A 24,528-nucleotide genomic window follows, 5' to 3' on the forward strand; every position below is an offset into this window, starting at 1 on the left:
AAACAACCCCCTCTGCTTTTCTGAGCTCTCCTACTGAGCCTCCTATTAGTTTTGGTCACAGAACTTATGAGCTAAGTATTTAAAAATTGGCAAATGAAAGCAAAGATGTTTTCTCTTTGTGTCATGAAACTCTCCCACTGGTGAGTTTTGAGGCTCGCTTTGCTGGGGTCCCTGGTAAACAGCTTATTCGGTTTCCCTGGGCTGGCGGGAGCAAGGGGAGGCACGTTCCTAGATTTGGAATACTAGAAGGGTGTCTTGCTGTGACAGTACCTGGAATGAGTCTCGTGCCCATGGTGTTCTGTTCCTGATTGCTTTTCCAGTTTCCCGTCAAGTCAAGTCTTTAAGACTGCGGAAGGTACACACGCTTTCGAGGCTGGTGGACTTAGCGTTCCGTATTGACAAGACCTGAAGACAGGAAGCAATTGATGATACCTTTTATCTCCTCTATTGGAAATTAACAAGCAACCCACTCAAACACTTATTTGGGAAGGTGTGTGTCCTGGAACTCAGCGGTGTGTGGTCTTGCCTGTGATTTTCGTTTGTGGATGAGGAATGTACTGACTGGACGTTGTTAGGCTTATGATATCCCAGTCTTTGAGCCAGTCAGCACCTTCTCCTCGGATTTCTCCCTCTCCCACCCTCAGACACAGGCTGTGAGGACTTGTGACATTTCATATGTTCATGGAAGGCCTTCCTAGTTTAAGTTTCCTTATTGCAAGACTGTTTGTTTTTAATGAAAGCTCTCAGTCAGTGGATTTATATGTCTGGATGAGAAACCTTTTTATCTGTCATGAAACAGGAAAACACCCTTCTGAGAAACTGAGCATTTGGCTTCCTAAAGAACCATTGTGTCAGCCATCCCTGGGCTTCCACTTTGTAGAGGTATGTGCTGAAACTTGCTCAGCTTAGATCACTGAGCCTAATCCAGCCCTCCTTGGCTCAGACAACTGAACCATCCAGGCTCCGCAGGTCCGAAAGTCTTCCTGGTGTCTGCAGTCCCAGCCACACTGTGCGTACACAGAGTCCAGCTCTGTTTTCTAGAGATTGGCAGAAGGCCAGCGAGGTCTTTGTTGTGAAATTGTTAGATTATATCCTTTTACTTTTTTGTTTCTTCCTCTTTTCTGTTGACTTAACATGTAGAACATATGCAGCAGTGACTGTGTCCCTGGTATGTGCCAGGTGCTGGATGAGGATGACCCCCACATAATCCTTAAAATAACAGTGCAACGTATGTATAGCAGTTGTCCCCCCTTAGCTATGGGGCATACATTCCAAGACCCCCACTGGATGCCTGAAACCACAGATAGTATTGAACCCTATATGCTTTGCATTGAGGTGCGACAGCAAAACTAGCACAAATTTCTTTTCCTTCGAAGTTTTACAGATAGAAGATTCATTCTTACCGTAGATCTTAGTCTCCGCATGCAGTTTTTCCCTTCCTTTATTGGAGAAATTACACTTAAAGAAGCACTTTTGTCTTCACTTCGGCATATCTGAATTGCTGGCATCACTACTGTTGTGTTTTGGGGCTATTATGAAGCAAAATAAGGGTAACTTGAACACAAGCGCTGTGACACCATGACAGTGGATCTGAGAACCGAGCCGGCTCCTGAGTGACTAACGGGTGCATAGCTTGTACAGTGTGGATACGCGGGACAAAAAGTTGATTGGTATCCCAGGCAGGACAGAGTGGGAAGGTGCGAGATTTCATCACGCAGAACGGCATGAAATTTAAAACTTCCAAATTGTTTGTGGAATTTTCCACTTAGTATTTTCAGACCACGGTTGACCACAGGTAACTGAAACTGCCAAAAAACAAAACTGCGGATAAGGGGTGGCTACTGTGTTATTACCCTCATTTATAGATGGGGAAACTCGAGGCTCAGAAGAGTTTTGTGACTTGTTCAAGGTCATACAGCTGGGACCCGGTGGAGTCAGGATTTGAATGCAGACAATCTTGCTTTCAGACGTGTATCCTTAACAAGAGTGCTGCGCTGCCTTCCTCACTTGTGGCTCAACTGTGCAAAAGCAGACGCTAAATAACCCACTCCTCTTCTTTTGGAGACTTTAAAACAAAGAGATGGCAGTGGTTCTTAGCACAGGTGGCCTAGTTGCTGGGCTCTGTGGAGTACCTAGTAGGCACACAGGTTCTGCGGTCAGATGCACCTGCCTTTGAATCCCAGCTCTGCCATCCATTTAAATGTGTAAGCTCACCACTGTCTCTGTACCTCAGTTTCCACATCTGAGACTAGTACTGGCACTTAACTCCTTGGTTCATTGTTAAGATTAAATGAGATATTGGCATATAAAGCACTTAGAAGAATGGCTTAATCAGTTTTAGCTGTTACTTTTATCACTGTGTTTTAAGCCCTAAGTCAGCGCCTGCCGCGGAGTACCTGCTTAATGAAAGTTGTTAGTAGCAGTTGGTTGTTGTGCTGTGTTTGGCAGAGCCTGCTTTAGGTGGTGATGAGAGTCAGTAATACTGTCCAGGGCTGGGCTTAGTTCCTAGTTATCAAAAAGCTGTTTTGGACCTGGAGCTTGTTGCTTCTCTTTCTTTTAATTCTTTTTGCTCATGGAAGGATGTTAAGCTCCTTCCTCAGCCAGCTTTCTTCTTGAGACATAACACTCAGCGTTTGATTGGGGATGGAAAGAAAGAAGGTTTTGAGCTTGCGAAATATGTCTTGTTGGCAGGATGTTCACCAGCTCTCAGGAAACTTGTCTGTTGATGGAGGAATAATGTTTCCACTTGTAAAGATCATTTTGGCTTCCCCAAAAGAACCAAAAAGGAGCAGCCTTGACTGATTCAATTTTCAGGCCCCATGGCTACCCACTCTCATGCCTTTAGATAATGTTAACTTACATAAGTGAGAGGGTGTGTGTATATGTTTAATTCCATTTTACAATGAGTGTTTTTTTTCCCCCCTTTGAGACAGAAAAAAAAAACAACTTTTTGACTGACTTGATCTTCAGGCCCCTTGTTCCGTGGCTACCCACTCTCCTGCCTTTTGGGCATTTTGTCCCCCAGGCTGGAGTGCAGTGGCACGATCGTGGCTCACTGCAGCCACGACCTCCCAGGCTCAATCTGCCCTCCCACCTCAGCCTCCCAAATAGCTGGGACTACAGGCAGGCCCAGTTAATTTTTGTATTTTTTGTAGAGATGGGGTTTTACCATGTTGCCCAGGCTGGTCTTGAACTCTTTGGCTCAAGTGATCCTCCCATTTCGGCCTCCCACAGTGCTGGGGTTCTAAGTGTGAGCCACTGCGCCTGGCTAGAAACATTATAATCTTATGCTTTCTGGAATTAAGTTCTGTATAAGAGGATGGTGATAATACCTGTTTTGTATTTTTTTAGCCCTTAAAAAAAAAAAGGCTTGCTCTGTTGGCCAGGTTGGTCTCAAACTACTGGCCTCAAGCTGTCCTCTTGCCTCAGCTTCCCAAAGTGCTAGGATTATAGATGTGAGCCACCATGCCCAGCCAATACCTGCTTTTTTTTTTTTTTTTTTTAAATAGAATAGTTATTGTTTTAGGAACTATGCTAGTTTCTTTACACATATTTTGTGATATTGTTCTCAAAATAACCCTGTAAGATAGGTTTTTATCATTATTCCCGCTGAACAGATGAAGGAATTGAGGCTCAGAGAAGTGAAGGAATTATTCAGACCTTCATTGCTAGGAAATGGCAAGTACGGGCTTTGAACTCTTGTCTGTCTTACTTCCAAGGTCCTTTCTGCCAGCTGCAGACCTGCAAGGCCTCTGTCTTTGGTCTTGAAAATCGAAGCCCAAAGGATGTCACATTTCAGTCATCTCCGTGCCCAGTGGGTCCTGACATTGATTGGAAGAGGGCGACTTTGTGACAGGTCTTGGGTTAAGTTTGCAAACGTGTCATGGGTGGGTAGAGTGTTACATTGTACATTTCTGTCACTAAAACACGTGAAAAACTTTGGCCATCTATTTAGGGGAGCCAGAGGGCCAGTTGTTGCAGGATTCTGTTGTGCTCTGCTGTGCTGGGCCTGTGGTTGTCAGTGTAGAGCATGGTGCTGTAATAGAGAGTTACCCTGGAGCTGGATAGGGCAGGCCGACAGGGACAAGTGGAGATTGGATAGTCTTTTGTATTGATTCACACGCAGGCATCTGAAATTGGAGCCTAGGAACCCAGGGAAGTGCTTTGTTGGATCGGTAAGCACTGTGTTCTTTTCCTCAAGCTTCCTTTTGGACATAAGTCAAAAAAACAGCACCACCCCCTTCTAGATAAAATACTTGGATTGATGGAGCCTTCATTTTCTCCAAATCCTTTAAACCTTACTGCTGTCTCATCAAGACGTGCCCATTTGTGCTGTTTGCAGGTTGAACCGAAGCTTCTCCCCGATGTCTCCGGAAGCCGTGTGCAGGGTTTTGCTGGAGTAAACCTATGTCCAAATATTATAGATTTCATCCAGGCCATCTTATAAATCTGTTTGGTTTATGCGAATTGGGTGCTTCTGTCATGAAAAAAGGAGTTTACTTTTGTTAGCCCTCGTCAGTGAACACGTGGTCGATGTTTTTCCGAATTGTTTTTTCTTTTAACTGTTATTTGGAAGACAGGAGCACCCTGCTTTACTCATTTCCACTTTGGTGAAAGGCTTCTTGAATTTCTTGTGCCATCGAGGGGGAAATGGACAACACGTATGGCATCCCTTGAAGACGTCTCAGGATTGCCCATAATTATGTGTCTAACTGCCAGTTGACAAAGTGGAGGGATTAGTCGCTTGTTACTTGAAACCAGCCAGGATCATGTGGAGGCAGCAGCTGTAGACATCTGTGAAACATTAATGATGAGACACGAGGTGATGGCGCCTTGCAGATCTTCTCAAGGAGTCTAGGAAACCATCAACCAGAGAAATTATCTGGGAAAGGCTTTCTTGTTTTTGACAAATCCACCTGCCAGGGATAGTGTTTGTGAGAATACAGTCTGTAATCCACAGTGACAGATTTCAGAATTTGGTAGTAGATGGCGTTGTCCATAATTTGTTCATCCCAGGAGAAGAGACTCTTTGTCCCTATCTGATTTTGTGAGCTTGCAAGTTGTTCCCTACAAGTCATTAGAGATTAATTTTATTTCATTGGGATTGTTTGACATTCTGTGGAGAATGTTTGGACATGGGAGGGGACCTGTGTTGGACCTTCTGTGTCATTCAGTGCTCTGGGGCAAGTCACTTCGCTCTTCAGGGCCTCACTTTACTTATCTGTGAAGCTGGGGTAAGAGCCACCTCCTGCAGCTGTTGCGAGGCTCTCCTGAAACCCACAGGGTGCAGCGCCTGGCCCATGCCAGGCCACCCTTAGCAGTTGTTAATTTCCTTCCCTTTTGCTTTTGAAATTGGTTTGCCTTTTGGATACCTAGTATTCTTAATAAAGATCAATTCCCTTAAAAATCAAAATAGCATTATCTGGACAATATATAAGAATTCTTTTTTTCAAATTTTTTTTTGACACAGGGTCTCACCTTGTCACTCAGGCTGGAGTGCGGTGGTGCTATCTCAGCTCACTGCAAACTCCGCCGCCCAGGTTCAAGTGATTCTCATACCTCAGCTTCCTGGGTAGCTAGGACTACAGGCACACACCACCACGCCTGGCTAATTTTTGTGTTTTTGATGGAGATAGGGTTTTGCCATGCTCTCCATTCTAGTCTCGAACTCCTGGCCTCAATGGTCTGCCTACCTCGACCTCCCAGAGTGCTGGGATTACAAGTGTGAGGCACTGCACCCGGTCTGGACAATATAGAAATATTCTTAATACTGCCATTGTTAATGGTAATAATGTAGAATTTTATTCAAAAGAGTAAAAGAGTGTTTTACTTTTTTTTTTTTTGAGACAGGATCTCATTCTGTTACGCAGACTGGGCAGCCTCAACCTCAGGTGATCTTTCCGCCCTGGCCTCCCGAGTAGCTGGGACTACAGGCATGCCCCACCACACCTGGCTAATTTTAAAAGTTTTTTGTAGAGACGGGGTCTCGCTATGTTTCCCAGGCTGGTCTTGAACTCCTGGGGTCAAGCGATCCGTCCACCTCTGCCTCCCAAAGTGCTAGGATTACAGATGTAAGCCACTGCTCCCGGCCCGAAGTAGTATTTTCTTGGATAAAATCAGCTGTATTCTTAAATTTTGACTGATGATTAAGCTACAGGTTTCTTATCCGAAATGCTTGGGACCAGAAGCATTTTGGATTTGGGACTTCTTGGGATTCTTTTCAGATTTTGGAATATTTGCAGAACTTACTGGTCGACCATCCCTAATCCAAAAGTCTGAGATGCTCATTGGAGCCTCATGTTTGTGCTCAAAAAGTTTTGGATTTGGATTTTTGGGTTAGGGCTGCTCAACCTGTATAAGCAGAAGCACTAAAGTGTGTACTAAAGACGTGTTTTCTGGTCATGGCTCCTTTGCTACTATGTGATGTCTCGTTTGTTACGGGTCAGTCCAGGCCTCAATTTTCCCCAGTTTAGATGGTTTTTAGGGTCCCCTTTAGTGTCACATCCCTGTGAATCTGTGTTTTAAAGTTGGACAGGTGAAGGGGTAGGCACACCCAAGAGAAAATGCTCCAGCTCACTCAGTTGACCAGCAGAGCCAAGCACAGTGCCTGAGAAACGTGGCAGAGAGCCACCCTGAGCAATGAGTTTGTCGGTCATCATGTGACCCAGGGTTTCTCTGTGCATCAGGTTGGCCCATTTGCTTTGTATATGTTGTAAAAAGCAGGCAGTGATTGCCTTTAGGTGGAGCTGCTTGGGAGCTTCAGTACTCGGCTCAGGGATCAGCAAGCTCCCCGAGGTGCGGGTGTGGGTGGGCGGCTGCCAGCTGTGTGTTGGGAGTGACTGGAGTTGGAGGGTGCAGGGGTAAGAGACATGTGCCTTAAAGGGGAAATAGAAGAACAGCAGAATAAACCCCTGCATACTCTCCTTGCTGGGCAGTGACTGTGCTTTGCCAATTAAAATGTGCTTGTACAGCCACCCTCCTCTGGCACTCTAGATGGCTACCTCCTTTTTAAGAAATTTTGTCATTTCGCCAGGTTCACCAGGTAAACTTTGATCTCTGCAAAGGAACTGTTCTGTATTCAGCAATTAGAGGTTTCGGAGTGTAAACAGTGAATTGGTTATCCAAAAAGCTACAGCAGAAGTATAGCTCCGATTCCTGAGTGTGACTCATTTCGGATATTTCACTTCCTGGAGGGATGTGTAAGGGAAAAATCAACTGATGGCTGTTGTAGAGTTTGACACAGAGCCTGTGTGTAGGTTGCTAAGTTTTCCTCTGGAATAAATATGCCAGGGAGAGGCACGTGGAAATTTTCATTGCTGGGGAGGGTGTCAGGGTAGTTTGGGGACTCTACTAGTTAGTGCTGCCACAGTTGTCTGGGTTCGATGGCCTCAGATGGGGTTGGGAGCACCAGTAAAAAGGGAGAAGTTTCAAATAGTTGAGATGGTGGAAATATTTCTTGATGCAGTCCTGGGCTGGGGAAATGGAGCAGAGGGCTTCAGAAAGCAAACTGCAAGAGGGAGTTACTAGAGTGTGGGAAAACAAGGGGAAGGTGATCTTCCATGGACACATGTGAAATTCCTTCAGCTCTCACTGTCACTGCCCCTCCTCTCCTTGTGGCTATAGGGAAGCCATGTGCTGCATCATACTCAGGGCAGGGGCGGTTGTGTGGAGTGAGTGCTGTGCAAGCCTGCCGTCCTTTGTGGGTGCTTAATGACTTGGAAACTGACATAACACTCCGCCTACCTTTCTAGAGACTCCTGGCAGCCTGAATGGAAAACCTGTGTCAAGTGAGGGAAAAATCCAGGCGGAAAGGGCCCTCTAGCACCTAAGGAATGTTATGCGTAAGTCCTGGCAGATAAGCCACGTGCTTTACTCTCTGGGAGAGTTCCTACCCTTTATGGAGGATGCTCTGTGGGCAGTGCCCTTATGGCCCAGACGTGGTACCTCGTTCCCAGTGGCCCGTGAGGTAGACGGTACCGTCAGGCCCAGGTTTTAAAGAAGACTGAGGTTCCAAGGGATGAGGTGGGGACGTGCTTACGCAGGCTGTATGGGAAAGTAGGAATTGTTAGTATATCGTTATCTGTGCCTTTAGAGTCTTGAACTTCTTTAAGAAAAGGAAGAAGTAATCTTCATATAGTGTCAAGGTGTTTACAAACTATTTGTGGGCTGTGATTCTGGACCCCAAGTTTTCAACCTGATTTATTCCTTCTCTTAAAATTTCTTTTTTGTTTGTTTGTTTTTGGTTGAAATGAGAGCAGATTTCTAATTTTCTGGATTCTCAACCCATAGCAGATTAGAAGCAACATATTCGTTGAGGAAGTGTAGCTGACAGCCTGGCAGAAGCAGCAGATAAATGTAAAAAGCAGACACAGGGCTGCGTTCCAAGAATGGCTACTCATACAGTGTCCTTAGGCTAATGAGAAATGGTTTCGCTGTGTTCATTGCATTGTCCTGTGATCATTTGCATTATGTAAAAATGTAGAGCAGGTAATACATTTTAGAGAGATTGCTGTCTTCTAGAATTTTTTTAAAAGTTGATACCTTGATGACCTGAACAAGTCACTGGGAGGACCAGTCCTCGAAAATAATGGGGTAGCTGGGATGCTGGGCGTTAAATGTAGGAGGATGGTGTAATTCTTTCCTGCTGTTTTTCTCTGGCTGTCCTCTATCTTAGGTCACAGCTCCTTGAGGGCGAGAATCACATCTCACTGTTCGACTGTGTCTGCCAGTCACTTACACAGTCCCTGGATGAAAGACTCACAGGGGAGAAGGGCTTGGGGCAGAACCAGGCCTCGAAACATGAAGAAGATCCGGGTTTAGGTGCGGATTTTGCCTCTGTCTGTGCAACCTGGCAAAACTTGGCGCTGGACCTCATTATGCGCTGTAAAATGAAGGAGCAGGACTCACATGAAATTGAGATGTCAGTCCAGATCTAATTTCTGTGATCCCAACAGTTTTTTTTTAAAGGAGAGACTTGTTTATAAGAAAAAAAAGAGACACATAAAGCAGTTATGTTTTCATGGTAATCCAAATGACCTTAACAACAGAGCCACTGAATTGTTCACTTTAAAATGGCTAATTTTTCTTTTTTTGGGGGGGGGTGGGCAGGGGGCAGGGATAGTCTCACTCTGTCATCCAGGCTGGAGTGCAGTGGCATGATCTCAGCTCACTGCAACCTTCGCCTTCTGGTTTCAAGTGATTCTCCTGCCTGAGCCTCCCGCATAGCTGAGATTACAGGCGTCTGCCACCATGCCCGGCTAATTTTTGTATTTTTAGTAGAGATGGGGTTTCACCATGTTGGCTATGCTCACCTCAAGTGATCCAGCCGCCTCCACCTCCCTGCTGGGATTACAGGCATGAGCCACTGTGTCCAGCCCTAAAGTGGTTAAATTTTATTCCTCAAATGAGATAGGAGTTTATTTCTCATATAACAACAGGTCACCCATTCTGACCTGTTGTCCCACCTTGGATGTCCAAGGTGGGTTGTCCAAGGAGCCAGGCTCCTCCTTCATGTTGCCCTGCCGTCTCCCAGAGTTTTATATTTGTCTGTATGGTCAGAGTAGGACTAGAATGGTTAATTTTATGTTGCATTTTTTTTTAGAAAACAAAACAAACAAAAAAACCTCAATTTAAAAAGATGACATTGACTCAGCTATGATGGTAGACAGCAGACCCCAAAAGGTTGAAGGAGGCTTGGTCTACCAAGTGGACTTCCACCGTGGTTGTGATTCCCTTGATAGCTTGGGTATTGGATTTTCCCATGGGAACAGAAAGTCATCCAAGGGGTATGTGTGTGTTTGTGTTTGAGGCATCTCCCTCCTGCATAGCTATCATTACATCCCAGAGGACACTCAGGCAGTGGAGGAAGCACTTTTCTTTTTATTAATCTAAAATGTGCGGTTTTCCAGAGTGACCTAAAGATGAGTGGTCGGCTGGGCTGGCCCAGGATTCCTTCCCCAAATTGCCCCCAGCACAAACTGTTCCCGGGCCACATGGCAGAAAACAGATTCGACGTTTAAACAAAATTGCTTATTGGGTCACAGATTATACAAGACAAACCATGGTTAAGTGAGACTCCATAAATTTGTGGTAAGTCATTCTGGGCGCCAGCAGAGTTTACCTTTGTGCTGTCTATGAAGTTATTTGCTAAGCCTCTTGGGAATGTAAACGAGTGAAGGTCTTGACGAACTTAAGAACAAACTCCGAAGGTCTTGAAGCTTTGGTTGATTGTTTATGTACAGACAGATGCTGTTAAGCACAAATCTGCCTTAACCAGCCACTACAGCAGGCCAAGCAGGACCTCTGCTTGCAAGCATTAGCAGTTTGAGTTACTGCCTGTGCCTGTCTTTGAAATTAAAAACAGTGGGTTTTAAAAGCACACACAAACCACACACACTCCGGTGAGGCTGTGTCACCATCCTCTAGCAGCTGGCCCCAGCTAGGAAACATAGTCATCTCAGGCTCCTTGGGCTTCCTCCCATTTCCAGTAACTGACCTCATCCTATCTGTTCTGACCTTAAAGTCTTTGGCTCTCGGCCAGGCGCGGTGGCTCAAGCCTGTAATCCCAGCACTTTGGGAGGCCGAGGCGGGTGGATCACGAGGTCAGGAGATGGAGACTATCCTGGCTAACATGGTGAAACCCCGTCTCTACTAAAAATACAAAAAACTAGCCGGGCGTGGTGGCGGGCGCCTGTAGTCTCAGCTACTTGGGAGGCTGAGGCGGGAGAATGGCATGAACCCGGGAGGCGGAACTTGCAGTGAGCCGAGATCACGCCACTGCACTCCAGCCTGGGAGACACAGCGAGACTCCGTCTCAAAAAAAAAAAAAAAGTCTTTGGCTCTCCTCCTCTCCGGCCATCCAGCCAGAGACCTGGCTGCTGTAGAGGCTCCTCTGCTAGCTCTTCTGCCCCCAGTTTCGTCTCTGGTCAGGCTGTCTCCCCAAGGTCACCAGACAAATTCTTCTGTGTCAGTTACTATTGCCGTCTGACAAAATCACCCCAAAACCTAGTGACTTAAAATAATAATTCATTTCATTGTCTCTGATGGTTTCTGTGGGTCAGGAATTCAGGAGGGCCTTGGCTGGGTGGTTCTGGCTTGGGGTCTCCTGCTATTGCAGTCAGATAGCTGAAGCTGGAACAGTGGGAGCCTTGAGCACCTGGGGGCTCCGTGGGCCTCCCTCTGTCCATGGAGTCTCAGGGACTCTTCTGCACGAGGTGGCCTCAGGGCAGTTGAGTGGACTCCAGGCCTGTGTGTTCAGCAGGCAGAGAGAAGCTGCATTGTCTCTTGTGGGCTCACAAGTCATAGGGCATCATTTGTGCTGGGCTCTGGTGATAAAAAGTTACAAAAGCTCCTCTGGTTCTAGGGCGGAGGGGTCACAGACCTCGCTCTGCCCATGTGGAAGGAGTGTCACAGTCACGATGCAGGAGGAGCATGTGGTCTGGGACTGCTTGTTATGGTCATTTTTAGAAAATATAATCTGCTTCACCTTCTAAGTCACAACAACAGTTGTCATTCCCTGTGGAAAAATCTCTAGGGGCTCCAGAACCCTCACAGAAAAGTAGATTTTAAAGAATGTAGCACAGATGCCTTACCTATAAACTGGACAGGAGCAAAAAACTGAGGGAGAAGTGAGGTTCTGAGCCTAGCTCCTAGGGCCAGCTTAGCTGCCCCCTGAGTAGTTTGGGTGTGATCTGGCCCTTGTGACAAGGCCCCAGTCCACCTTCCCAGGCCACCCCCCATGGTTCCCCACCTCCTCCACGCACCTGGCTCACCTCTCCTTACCCTGCTGCACCTGCTGCCTGGAAAGGCACAGCTGCTCATCCAGGACTAAACCACTCCTGTGGCCCCATTCTGAGACATCTTCTGGGGCTCCCTGCCCTACTTAGTGGGAACCTCTACTCTGACATTGACATTGTTGTGGATGGTGTGTTTACTCTACCAAACTTGGAGTGTAGGGACTGGTTACATCTCACTTGATGATGGTTTCCAAATCAGACTTTGCCCTGGAGTTTGCTTAGTAGGCCAAGTTTTCCTGTATGCAGATGATTTCACAATACTCTCAGATGTCTGAACACTGTAGCAGATACGTAGATGGTAGGGTTTTATTGGACTGATTTCTTATTCTGAGAAATTGTTTTAGTCCATATTAATGGTTGTTTTATTTATTGCAGGATGATTTAAGCAATTTTATGCTTTTTCTTTAAATCATATGAAAACAAAGTGAAATATTTCCTATCTCAGTTTGTATACCAAAAGAAAAAAATAACACAAAAAAATCCCTAAACCTACCCCTTGGAGCCTTGCCAGCTTAAAGTGGGGTAACTGTCCCCTCCTTATTATTTGACAGCCTAACAAGGACTCTTCCTTGATTTTTTTTTCCATACTGATTTTGACTGCACCATAAGCTCCATGAAGAGCAGAGACTTTTATGTTGACCACTCAGCATCGAAAACAGTGCTTGTTACCTAGGAAACACTCACATAAATGATCAGATGACTAATTGAATGGGCAGAGAATTCCAGAGGGTGAGGAGGAACGGTCCTTCTTTTACTATTTACCTTTCCACCTGGAGCACACCACGGGGAGGTGGAACTGCTGAAGCTCACTTTATAAAGGAGGTGCCTGGACCAGTCAGAGTTTTGAAGGAGCCGGCCTGTGGAGCCTAAGGAGCTCTTAGCCACCGGGTGACTTCCCCTGACTGGCCTTCTGTTTATTTTGTAGCCATGTGAGGGAGGGAAGTCCTAGGAAAATAATTGACACAAAGAAGTACAAATCAGTGTATGGTGAACTGTGCCTTGTCTCTTTGTACCTTCTCTGTCTCATTATTGGACACACCACTTGGCCTTGTGGTTACTTGCTGTTTTATGGACAATTGGTTCCTTGAGGCTTGGGACTGGGTCTCATTTGTTGGGCCAGATTCAGGGCCTGGCCCAGGGTTGGCACTCAGTGCACAGTTGTTGAATTGTAGCCCAGTTGCTGGCCTGCAAGCGGCCAAATCCAGGATAATGGTCTTGTTTTGAAGGGTGTGGCGGTTGGGTGTGTCTGCTTTCGCAGTAGGATAGAGGGCATTCCATCTAGAAGGAGTCTTAGAGTTCATCTGGGCCAAATCCCAGGCCACGAGATTAAGTGAGCAGTCCAAGGAACACAGACGTCTAATGACAGGGCATAACCTTGGACCCTGGACTCTTGAGTCCTAAGCCCTCTCTTTACTTGTTCTTTCTTGTATTTTTTTGACCTGTTCCGTTTCTGTCCTGGGCTGGTTCACTCCTCCTTAGGCAACCTGGTGGTTCCCTGCTTCCAGGAAGTCACCGTATTGATGCCAAACTTAGTGCGAACACCTGACGGGCATAGTGCACTGCAACCCAGAACTCCTGGGCTTGAACGATCCTCCTGCCTCAGCCTCCCAAGTAGCTGGAACTACAGGAGCGCATCACCACTCCCTGCGTACTTTGTATTTTTTTCTATTACCTTTAAAAAAAGTTTAGATATCTGATAATCATAACTTAAGCATCACAATTATGATGAATACCCTTGAACCTGCCATTCCATATGAGACCTAGCTTTCATCTTCCGCTCGTGGCTTCCCTGGAACTGCTCTTCTACTCTTCTTAAATGTTGTATTTATCATTCCCTTGTCTTGGCTTAAAGACAAAAAAAGCCTTGTTATATTAGTCTAAAACACATATCTAAATAATAAGAGTGTTCATGGCCAGGTGCAGTGGCTCGCACCTGTAATCCCAGCACTTTGGGAGGCCGAGGCAGGTGGATCGCTCGAGCTCAGGACTTTCAGACCGGCCTGGGCAACATGGCAAAACCCTGTCTCTACAAAAAATAGAAAAATTGGCTGGGTATGGTGGCTCATGCCTGTAATCCAGCACTTTGGGAGGTCGAGGTGGGCAGATCGCTTGAGGTTAAGAGTTTGAGACCATCCTGGGCAGCATGACAAAACCCCATCTCTACCAAACTACAAAAAATTAACTGGGCATGGTGGCCTTCCAGCTACTTGGACGGCTGAGGTGGGAGGATGGCTTGAGCCTGGGAAGTCGAGGCTACACTGAGCCGACATTGTGCCACTACATGCCAGCCTAGGTAACAAAGTGAGACCCTGTCTCAAGAAAAACAAAAATTAACCAGGCATGGGGGTGTGTGCCTGTAATCCCAGCTACTTGGGAGGCTGAGGTGGGAGGATAACTTGAGCCCAGGAGATAGAGGTTGCAGTGAGCTGAGCTTGTGCCACTACACTCCAGCCTGGGTGACAGAGTGAGAGCCTATCTTTAAAAAAAAAAAAAAAAAAAAGTTCACTATTGCTTGTTTTTGAGCTTTATATAAAAGTGGCAGCATCCTAGGGAGGCCCCTGGGACTAGCCCCCTCCCTCCGTCCCCATCGTTCCATTTCCGGGGTCACTTGTGTCGTGGCTTGTAGCTGAAGGTCATCCACATCTGCTTCATTCTCCGGTGCCGTTTCCTGTTTGGACCCCTTAGGGTTTGGGATGACTCCCAAGCAAATGGCTCCAGTTAACTCTAATTTTAACGTCTTACAAGCTGTCATTAAGCTTTCCCATGTTGCTTCACTTATGGGAAACATTTAGTCATTTCCTCATTGAATGACAGTTAAACATCCTTAGCCCTAGAAATTTGTAGTGAAACATTTCCAATTAAGATTAATTGGGATTAATGCAAAATACCAGTCAGATCGTTTCATAGTGGTATTCTAGTGCTGTCAACTAGATACAGGCCGACAGAGGACTGTCTAGCCCCCTTGCGGGGTGGGGATGTGATCAGCATATGGGAACTGGGGTTGTGAACAGGCTCTGAAGAAGGATTAAAACAGCGTCTTTCACCTTGAGCTTCTCTGGTCAACTTAGGTCTTTTCCTGCATAACACTGCTCAGTTTCTGGTTAATCCCTTCTATATTCTGCCTGGATCACAGTTTCAAATTAGACAGGCTTCCTTATATCTTAATTTGCTTTTCTTTTATAAGGAGGATTGCTAATATCTAGTTGAGATACTTTCTGAAGACCAGAAATTTTTAGGGGTTTTGTGTGGTCTTTAAATTAGAATTGAATATAAAATGTTTCCCTGCATGTGCACTGTTCTTGAGAGGAACTTTATCGTCTTTCAGATTCTGGGAATCTGCAGCCCCCGAAGCAATTATTTTTAGCCCAGGGCTTCTCAGCCTTAACTCTATTAACATTTGGGCCAAGTGATTCTTTGTTGTGGGGAGGCTGTATATCACGTTTGGGAACATTTAGAAGCATCCCTGGCCCCTACCCATTAGATGTCAGTAGTTTCTTCTCTCCCAGTTGTGACAAAAATGTCTCCATACATTGCCAAATGTCTCCTGGCAGGGTTGGTTGGAGGTGTGTGTGTATGTGTGTGCACGTGTGCAAAATCATCCCTAGTTGAGAAATACTAGTTTATACCTTTTAACGAGTTTGACTTGAATCATTTAGGGTTTTCTATTCTTGCTCAGCCAAGAGAATACTTAGCTACTTATTGAGTTTGAACATTAGCTCTAGTATAAGGGGAGCAAGAGAGAGAGAGATCCAGGGCTGGGTTGAGGGGCAGGGAGGTTGGGCAGGGGAATCATTTAAAATTTTAAAATATTTAAAAGCTGTATATATATTTGTATGCACGTAATATCCCTAATCATTAAACACATACTACTGTGTATTAAACATCTCCCATGCATTACTAAATTATTGTAAGTCTCTAAGAAAGATACTGTGTTCCCATTTTATGGAAAAATAAATAGAGCCTTCTAGAGATTAAGAAACCTGCCCAAGGCCATAAGTTAATGAATGGCAGTACTGGGAATTGAATATGTCCCTCTAGAGTCAAATCAGCTTATCTGTGTGTTCTGCCCTAGACATGGTGTTAAAATTTCCTCTCATGCCAGTGGGCCAAACCCGTCACTGTGGCCTTGGCTGACATGTTGGCATAGAAGTGCGTGGCACAAGTGGGGAATTCATGTTGCTGGCATTAAGCAAAACAAGTGGTAGAGTTTCTGGGGTGGTGTTTTTCTTTACTCTTTGCAGGAGAGCCAGTTCGTTGTGTGTTGTCACTGATAGCCATTTTGAGCAAGGGACAGGCTTTTTCTTTTCTTTCATTCTTTTTAAAACAGCTGGCTGTATATGCCATGTCAATATCTTGTTTTAAAAAAATGAAATTGACTCTCCTTAATAATGTGTTATGTCTTTGGTGACTATGAAGTGGGTCCTTGTCCCACGGCCTACTAGTGGTTAAGAGACCTGGATTATAAATGGTAATATTCAAAAGTTGTATTTCATTAAGGCCAAATGTGGCATTTTGAGGATTACTCTGTGTATTCTATGAGGCTGTAGCTTGTTGATTTAGGCCTTTCAAAAATCCTGAAATTGGTCTGAGCAGAGCAGATTCCAGATACAAATTAGATAGTGCCTCTCTGCTTGGGTAGTGTTGGAGACTCCATCTGCCTTACTTGGAGTCACCTGTACCTCTTAGAGTTGCATACACAGGTCTTCACCATTGGACCTGGCCCACCTTTCTCACTTTATTTCTTGTCTCATCTCCTGAGGTCTAGGCTTCCATGTTAGAACCCACTGTGCATTGAATTTACTTTGCACTTTACCAGCCTCGCCTCTGCTCAGTTCTCTTCCTTTCCCCCTCCCTTTATCTCTTTTTTATATGTTTATGGTGACTGGCACATGGTGGCTCTTAGTAAATACTTGCAGCATATATACTGTGAGGAGAGTATTGTGAAGCACAGGATGCATAGCTTTAAAAAGGTGCTTGGGCTGGGCACGGTGGTTCATGCTTGTAATCCTGGCACTTTGGGAGGCCAAGGCAGTTCGATTGCTTGAGCCCAGGAGTTCAAGACCAGCCTGGGCAACATGGCAAAACCCCATGTTTGTCCCCCTAAAAATATAAAAATTAGCCAGGTGTGGTGGCATGTACCTGTGACCCAGCTACTTGGGAGGCTGAGGTGGGAAGATCACTTGAGCCTGGGAAGTGGAGGTTGTAGGGAGCCAAGATCGTGCCACTGCACTCCAGTCTGGGTGACACAGCAAGACCCTGTCTTTAAAAGAATTAAAAACATTTTTTAAAAGAGTACTTGATAAACAAGGGTCATAGTTGTCTTTCCAGTCCTCTGCTACTGCAGTGACATAGTTGACTGCATTTGCAGTCCACTTTGCTGGGTGGAGCGAGCTCTTGACTAGTGTAGTTCAGGTCTTAGTGTTCTGAGTTTCCATTGAATGAATGAAGCACTTTTAACCCGTGTGCATCTTGCCATTTGTTCTTTGCCTGGCTTTTCCCCCTCACTTGGAGCTCATCAAGGAACCTGGCTTGGGGATGTTACCTGATGTTTATACCCAGGTTACAACAAAGGGCAAAAGTAATCCGCTACTTGAGTGTGCTCACCATGGAACCAACTGGGAGGCACGACATCTGCAGCCGCCAGGGCCCGTTGAGCAGAGCAGGGGAGCCGGCGGGGGAGCTTTCTGACGTCTCCAGCCTGCTTCCACTTCTTTCAGGGTCTTTTGGATGCCCCCACTTGAGACAGAGACTGCTGTCAAAGGGGAGCAGACAGCCTGCACAGTCCCCGCCTCCAGGCTAGCGGCACACAGACCTGGCAGAGGGCCCACTACACGGCTCTTTGGGTTTTAGAATGCCTTGGACAAGCATGCTTTTTAAAAGGAGGTTTTGATATTCCTTCTGGCAAAAATGACTGATGCACTTGTATTTCTCCCTCCACAGAGTGATCAGCAGCTGGACTGTGCCTTGGACCTAATGAGGCGCCTGCCTCCCCAGCAAATCGAGAAAAACCTCAGCGACCTGATCGACCTGGTACGTGCCTCCTTCATATGGTTCCATTTGAGACTGCGGCTAAGAGTGGGTTGCTTTTGTGTAGCTTTTTCCATGCAGAATTCACAACACAGGAAACCTTTTCTCTCCCTGGCAGACCATGCCACTGGACTATGAGATTCCTCCAGGCAGAGAGAAGATGGGTTTCATATGGTGGTCTGTCATTCAGAACCATCTGTGTTGATGAAGCCCAAGTTAGGAGTTCTGAAGTTAATGACAGTCTCCCCACCTGCCTTGTCTTCAGTGTCTAGAAGCGTGCATTTAGACGTGGCGGGGAAGAGGCTATACCCATCCCGCAGGCATTTGGCAGTGCACGCAGGCCAGACACTATCAGTCTCTGCTATTGTATGAGTTTCTCCAGCCAACACAGTACAAGCGTCTACCTGTAAGATGCTTCCGTGGCTTCATTTCTAGTTTGAAAAGGTATAACAAGCAAAAGTTGGCTTGTTAAAGGGCCTGTCACATCTAGTTTTTAAATATTCTATTCATTTTCATAGATTTTTATGCTCAGCATGATTGGTCTCAAGATGTTGCCTCAAATTCACTAGCACCATATTATTGGAGAGTGCCCAAAATATTCAAAAACATCTGTAAAGCCACAGGAAGTATTGGAAAGGAGTAAAATCAGGTCTTAAGAGGCCAACCGAATCACCCTGATCACTTGGCAGTGAGTTCCAGTGCTGGGTTTGGAACGCGAGTCCCTGAGTTTGGTCCTCTGTTTTTTCTGTTGTGTCCCATGTGGTCTTGGATGTGATTATCCTTTGCCAAGCATGGCTCATTAGTGAGGTATCTTTTTAGAGTGGGTTGGGAACTTGTTCATATGCTGTAGTGATTTATTTAATTCCATTGTATGCATTCAAAACAGTTTTACTAGGAAAAATATATGACTGCTAGGAGAGGCACGCATGTCATTCACAGAGAAAACTTTATACAGCAGCCCGAAAGGTCTGCAGTGCCACTATTTGTATATTTATAGGGATGCAAACTCCCAGCTGAGAGGCAAGTGTGTGACACAGAGCGGAGCCTGTGGAAGGAGTTGGGAATCTGTTGTATCTCATTCATAGTAATTCAGGAAATGGGAAGAAAGAGGTTTCTTGAGGTCACTGGCTGCTCAGAGAGACAACTGCACGTGCTTCTGATGTAAGTGGAGAGAAGGCAGGTATCAAAAAGAGAGGGCCCTGCCAGACAGTCGACATTTCAGATGGGTAGTAACATAGTTGTGATGCAAATGAACCCACTGTGTGCTCAGGATAAGGGGTCCCCGGCCAGGAACCAGCGAGTGAGGAAGATCATTGAAGTGGGCTTGGCGGGATCTGGAGGCACAGGCCCCTGCAGAAAGGGCAGCTGCCTGCGTTACTCCCGGTGCTTGTTGCTCTGTTGGAAATAGAGCCTCTGTTGCTCATTTTCACATTTTTCTAGAGGAGCCATATATTTGGGTTTTTATGTAAAATTCCCTGGTTTTTTTGTTTGTTTGCTTTGAGACAGAGTCTCATTCTCTCACCAGGGCTGTAGTGCAGTGGGGCGATCTTGGTTCACTGCAATCTCCTGCCTCAGCCTCCCCAGTAGCTGGGATTACAGGCGCCCACCACCGTGCCCAGCTGATTTTGTATTTTTATTAGAGACGCGATTTCACCATTATGGTCAGGCTTGTCTCAAACTCTTGACCTCAAGTGATCTGCGTGTCTCGGCCTCCCAAAGTGCTGGGATTACAGGCGTGAGCTACTGCGCACGACAGAATATCCTGATTTTTTTTTTTTTTTTTTTTTTTGAGACAGAGTCTCGCTCTGTCGCCCAGGCTGGAGTGCAGTGGCCGGATCTCAGCTCACTGCAAGCTCCGCCTCCCGGGTTCATGCCATTCTCCTGCCTCAGCCTCCCGAGTAGCTGGGACTACAGGCGCCCGCCACCTCGCCCGGCTAGTTTTTTGTATTTTTTTTAGTAGAGACGGGGTTTCACCATCTTAGCCAGGATGGTCTCGATCTGCTGACCTCGTGATCCGCCCGTCTCGGCCTCCCAAAGTGCTGGGATTACAGGCTTGAGCCACCGCGCCCGGCCGAATATCCTGATTTTTAAACATTGGCCTGCCCATTAGATTGGCTGGGTCCAGTTTTGTGTAGAACCTGGACCTGAGCGTGTGAAATGTGAGCTGGGGGGCGGGTGGGCGGTGTGGGCTGGAGGGGTTGGAGGAGATGTCCTTTGTTGAGAAATACTGAAGTATGAAGTTGGATAGGTAGGAGGTATCCTTGAAAGTGAGGAGACCTTGGACTTGATGTGGTGAGAATGGTCACCATCAGCCCACTGACTGCTGAGCTTGTATGCAGCGCCTCATGCACAGCCATATTTAAACTCTCAGCAGTCCTGTGAGGTAGGACTACAGAGTGCGGTCTGGGAAGTGCTTTAATGGCTTTCTTGGTCAGAAATCTATGACTGATCCTATGTGGAAGAGGGGGGCAAAAGTTGAAGGTGTGATCCGCCTTTAATTTGGTCAGCTGCAGGGGCTTGTTTTTCCTCTAAACTCAGCATGAAAGCATGCTTGGCTGAGTTTAAATTTAGTTTGCCAATTTAGTTATTACTGTATTTTAGAAATAAGCCAAACATAGAAGTAGGAAATGATGAACAAATTTTTCTCAGTAGACCCTTCCTGGTGTTTAATAGGCTGTTTTGTTCTTATGGCAACTGAAGTGTTTCACTACAGCTGTGTCTTTTCTCCGGGATTCCCTCATCACTCTCTCTTTCAGGGATGTGCGTGTAGCTGCTTTTATGAAAACCTGGTCAACTGGTTCCCTTGCTGCCTGTGCCGGTTTTCCCTAGGCTCGACAGGGAAATTGCAGCATTGATGGCGAATGAAGGAGAGTATCAAGAGCTGTCTTTCGCCATAGCCAGATAATGAGAGAGATCACCTCTGAAGCTTAGTTGCAGGATGGTACTTGGACATAGGTTGAAGTGCCAGACCATATCTACCACTGATCTATGATGTAGTGTGTGACATTCTATAGTTTACTGTCAGAGCATACTACTTTTCCTTTTTTTTTTTTTTTTTTGGAGAGACAGGGTCTTGCTGTGTTGCCCAGGCTGGAATGTAGTGGTGCAATCAAAGCTCAATGCAGCCTCAAACTCCTGGGCTCAAATGATCTTCCTGCCTTAGCCTTGCGAGCAGCTAGGACTGCAGGCACCCACCACCACATCTGGCCAATTTTTAAAAATGTTTTATTTTGCATAAAGACTGGTTCTCTCCCTGTGTTCCCTAGGCTGGTCTTGAACTGCTGACCTCAGGCAATCCTGCTTCTCTGTTTTTAACTTTCTCTTCTGTAGAATGTATGCTAGAGCTGGTGGAGGTGGGCTGAGGTTGAGGTGGACAGCTGACGTGTTGAATACCTGCTGGGTGCCCAGGACTAAGCTGGGGACTTCTGTTTGTGTTGTTTATTATTTCTTCAAAGTCATACAACACCCCTGTGAGGTACATATGGCCACCTCACCTCCTTTAGATGATTTAGACTCTATGGGGAAGAAGCCAGGATAGGGATGTGGCTTGGGAGCGCCGGGAGGTCTGGTTTCTCCTGCTTGCCAGGTTCCTTTGGGTTAGTCACACTGAAAGCAACAGATTAAATGTGGCATGTCTATGTGGTGTGTCAGTTTTGCCTGTTGGGAGAGAAACTGTTAATTAAATTCATTAGTAATCTAAAATGTTAACACATAGGTATATTATGGAGAATAATGTTAACTTCACATAATTTAAAAGCAAGAACTAGTCATGGGGCAAAAAATCCCTTCTCAGAGCCAGGTCATTTATGATTAGTGGTTCTCTTTCCTCCACTGCCTCAGGGGGCGGCCTGAGAGGCGCCAGCTCTCCTCTCTGGCTGTGTGGAGGCTACCTGGGGGCCCTGTCTACCTCAGAGGCTGAACAAGAGGCCAGAGTGGATTCCATCATCCAGAGTGGGTTGGGGAAATGGTGTTCTCGTTAATTTTTTAATTGAAGTATGAGGAATGTCAAAATGGAAATCGAGCATGACTTTTCAACAAATTAGGATCTGGTAGTGCATGCCTCATTAAAACTATATTGACATGCCTTGGCCAGGCTCGGCGGCTCGTGCCTGTAATCCCAGCACTTTGGGAGGCCAAGGCAGGTGGATAACTTGAGACCAGGAGTTCGAGACCAGCTTGGCCAACATGGTGAAACCCCATCACGACTGACAAAAAACTATATTGACATGCTTCAAAAGCCATTTTCGGATTGATGGCCTGGCTTTGAGCTCCTTGCTACGTGTGATGCTCGTATAAGGGGCAGTGCACAGGCTTTGTACTGGATCCTGTGACTGATCCTGGAAGTTTTTTGAATGTTTTATTTTCATTACTGCCAGTGTTCTCTGGGAATGACAGTTTTTCTTCTTTCCTGTTTAACTGGATTTACAAAATGCTTTTATTCTGTAAGGATTGGTCTGTGCTGAGTATACTGTTGTGGCACTGAAGTTCACATGCAGTTTTAGTTTCTTCCCAAAGCTGTATTTTCAGAAAATTCACACTATTATGCACCTGTCTAAAGGCAAAGGATCCAGGCCTTTGTCTGGCGTAATCTGGGATCAGCCAGATGTTTTGAAAGTAGCTAATGCACTGCTGCTCCGTGCAAACAGCAGTCACTCCTCCCTGCTCACCTGCCCAAGATAATGAAGGTGGGGAGATTGTTGTTTTCAAGAAAAGTCTCCAGTTTTAAGACGGACGAGAATGTCAGGATTTGCCAGCATTCCCCATGAAGGGAATGGCCTCGCTTAGATGTCAGGGCCAGGGAACTGTGGGGGAATGGATCCAGTCCACCATGGTCTGATTATAGAGTGGCATTAAAGAGAAATATGAGGGATACTTGGCAGCCAGGACAAGGCAGCCCAATTTATCATGCCAGATCAGCTTTCTTTTTTCTTCCCAGCATCAGAGTTTTTGCTGCCTTGGGATTATGAGGCCTGCTCTGATTGGTGGGAAATGACCTTCCTTTGCAGATGGCCAAAACATCATTTTCTTACATATTAATCCCATTGTGCTAGAGTGAATCCAGCCAAAATCTGTTGTTAAGCTGTTTCAAAAATACCCACGTGTCCATGAGGGCCAAGAATCATATGATGTGAAGATGTTCCCTTGGCTTCATAAACTTGGCCCTTCTATGGCCTTACTCTGCACACTGGCAGCAAGAGCAGAAATGTCTCAGCTGGGGTGTATTTTGAGCCCTGAGCTGAGGAAGGTGTTTGTTTCTGCGTATTGGCACCCAGCAGGCCTTCCGTCCTTTGCCTTTTTAAGAGCAAACCAAAAATAGCCGTGAATCTGTTTAACTAGGCAAGAAAGTCTCTGCTTGCAAACATTGGGCACTTCATGTTTTTAGTTCCTTTACTTCTTTCTTTCTTATAGTCGCCCTAAGGCTCAGCTCTTGGGTGTCCCCAGACTTTACTCAAGCAAGGGGAAGACATCAGGGCTGGGAAAGTATCCAGGCCAGTGAGGTAAAGGTGGAAGAGGCATCCTGATTTTTTACTGGGGAGTTGATAACTTCATAGGTTAATTCGTTTCAGCATATTCTTCTTTTTAAGTAGCTAGAACAGCGCTCTAGAAATAGAAAGAGCCAGCTGGGCATAGGTCTTCACACTGCCAGCCTCAGCAGTAGCCATACTTTGAAATTATCTCTGTCACACCCCTGCATCGCCACCCCCATCAGGGCTGCATGAATCTGCAGGGAGTGTGATTTGACAGATGAGAAGGCTGAGCACATGGGGGACGTGTCCACGTTCGGGCCTCAGTGAACGAGTGAGTGGAGACCTGCTGCTTACGTTTCCAAGAACCTGCTGTCCATGAAGCAGCGCATGGAGCCAGCTCACACACATTTGTAATTGATTGGTGACGTGAAGGCTGATACTATTAGTTAATAGTTGATTAATACGATTGATTAGCAGAATATCTGATGTCTGCTGAGCAGTGCTGCTCAGTTTTCAGTCTTTAATAGTTAAAGCAATGAAATCTGGAAATTATTTTTCCAGGGACAGCTGTGTGGAGCACAACTCAGTTTTGTCCCCCAGGTGATGAAGGTGCACTGGGCCTGGGACCCAAGATGACTACCCCGGCCTTTGGGGATCTTGAAGGCCAGATACCATCTGCTTTATCTGTGTTAATAGAGTAAGCAGGCTTACATTTTCTTCTTCCCTGGCTTCCCCTTTAGCATTGTCATTCCAACAATCTCAGACCAGCATGTTTCCTCCTTTATTTCAAAGACAACATTTAAAATGTCTTCACTTAGGCTGGGCCTGGTGGCTCACACTTACAATCCCAGCACTTTGGGAGGCCAAGGTGGGAGGACTGCTTGAGCTCAGGAGTTTGAGACCGGCCTGGGCAACATAGGGAGACTCCATCTCTACTGAAAATTTAAAAAAAATTTTGGGCATGGTGGCATGCTCCTGTGGTCCCAGCTACCCAGAAAGCTGAGGTGGGAGGATCACTTGAGCCCAGGAGGTCAAAGCCGCAGTGAGCTATGATCACCCCACTGTACTCCAGTTTGGGTGAGAGAATGAGACCCTGTTTTTTTTTCTTTTTTCTTTTTTTTAAAGTTTTTGCCTTTCTAAAGGGGTGTCAGCTGAAGTAGATGAAAAGGTAGTGGATTCAGTCGACATTTATTGAGCACCTCCTGGAAGTCAGGCCACTGTGTTTTACTCTGGGAAGA

At 46.0% G+C, this 24,528-nt stretch overlaps 1 protein-coding gene across 4 annotated transcripts in view; it reads left to right on the forward strand.

Annotated features, from left to right (window-relative positions):
* CAPZB (capping actin protein of muscle Z-line subunit beta) overlaps nucleotides 1-24,528 on the forward strand; it is a 148,426-nt gene that overhangs the window by 45,430 nt on the left and 78,468 nt on the right. For 2 of the 4 annotated variants that reach the window (XM_045386946.3, XM_065528905.2), the window contains exons 2-3: nucleotides 7,752-7,841; nucleotides 17,736-17,825. In XM_045386946.3, the coding sequence (XP_045242881.1) occupies nucleotides 7,833-7,841; nucleotides 17,736-17,825 (99 nt within the window). In that variant the 5' untranslated portion in view covers nucleotides 7,752-7,832. The remainder of the gene's footprint in view (nucleotides 1-7,751; nucleotides 7,842-17,735; nucleotides 17,826-24,528) is intronic. The other 2 variants (XM_045386953.3, XM_045386963.3) reach the window with 1 other exon arrangement.

Source organism: Macaca fascicularis, chromosome 1, assembly GCF_037993035.2.
Source record: "Macaca fascicularis isolate 582-1 chromosome 1, T2T-MFA8v1.1".
In the NCBI taxonomy this organism is placed as follows: Eukaryota; Metazoa; Chordata; class Mammalia; order Primates; family Cercopithecidae; genus Macaca; species Macaca fascicularis.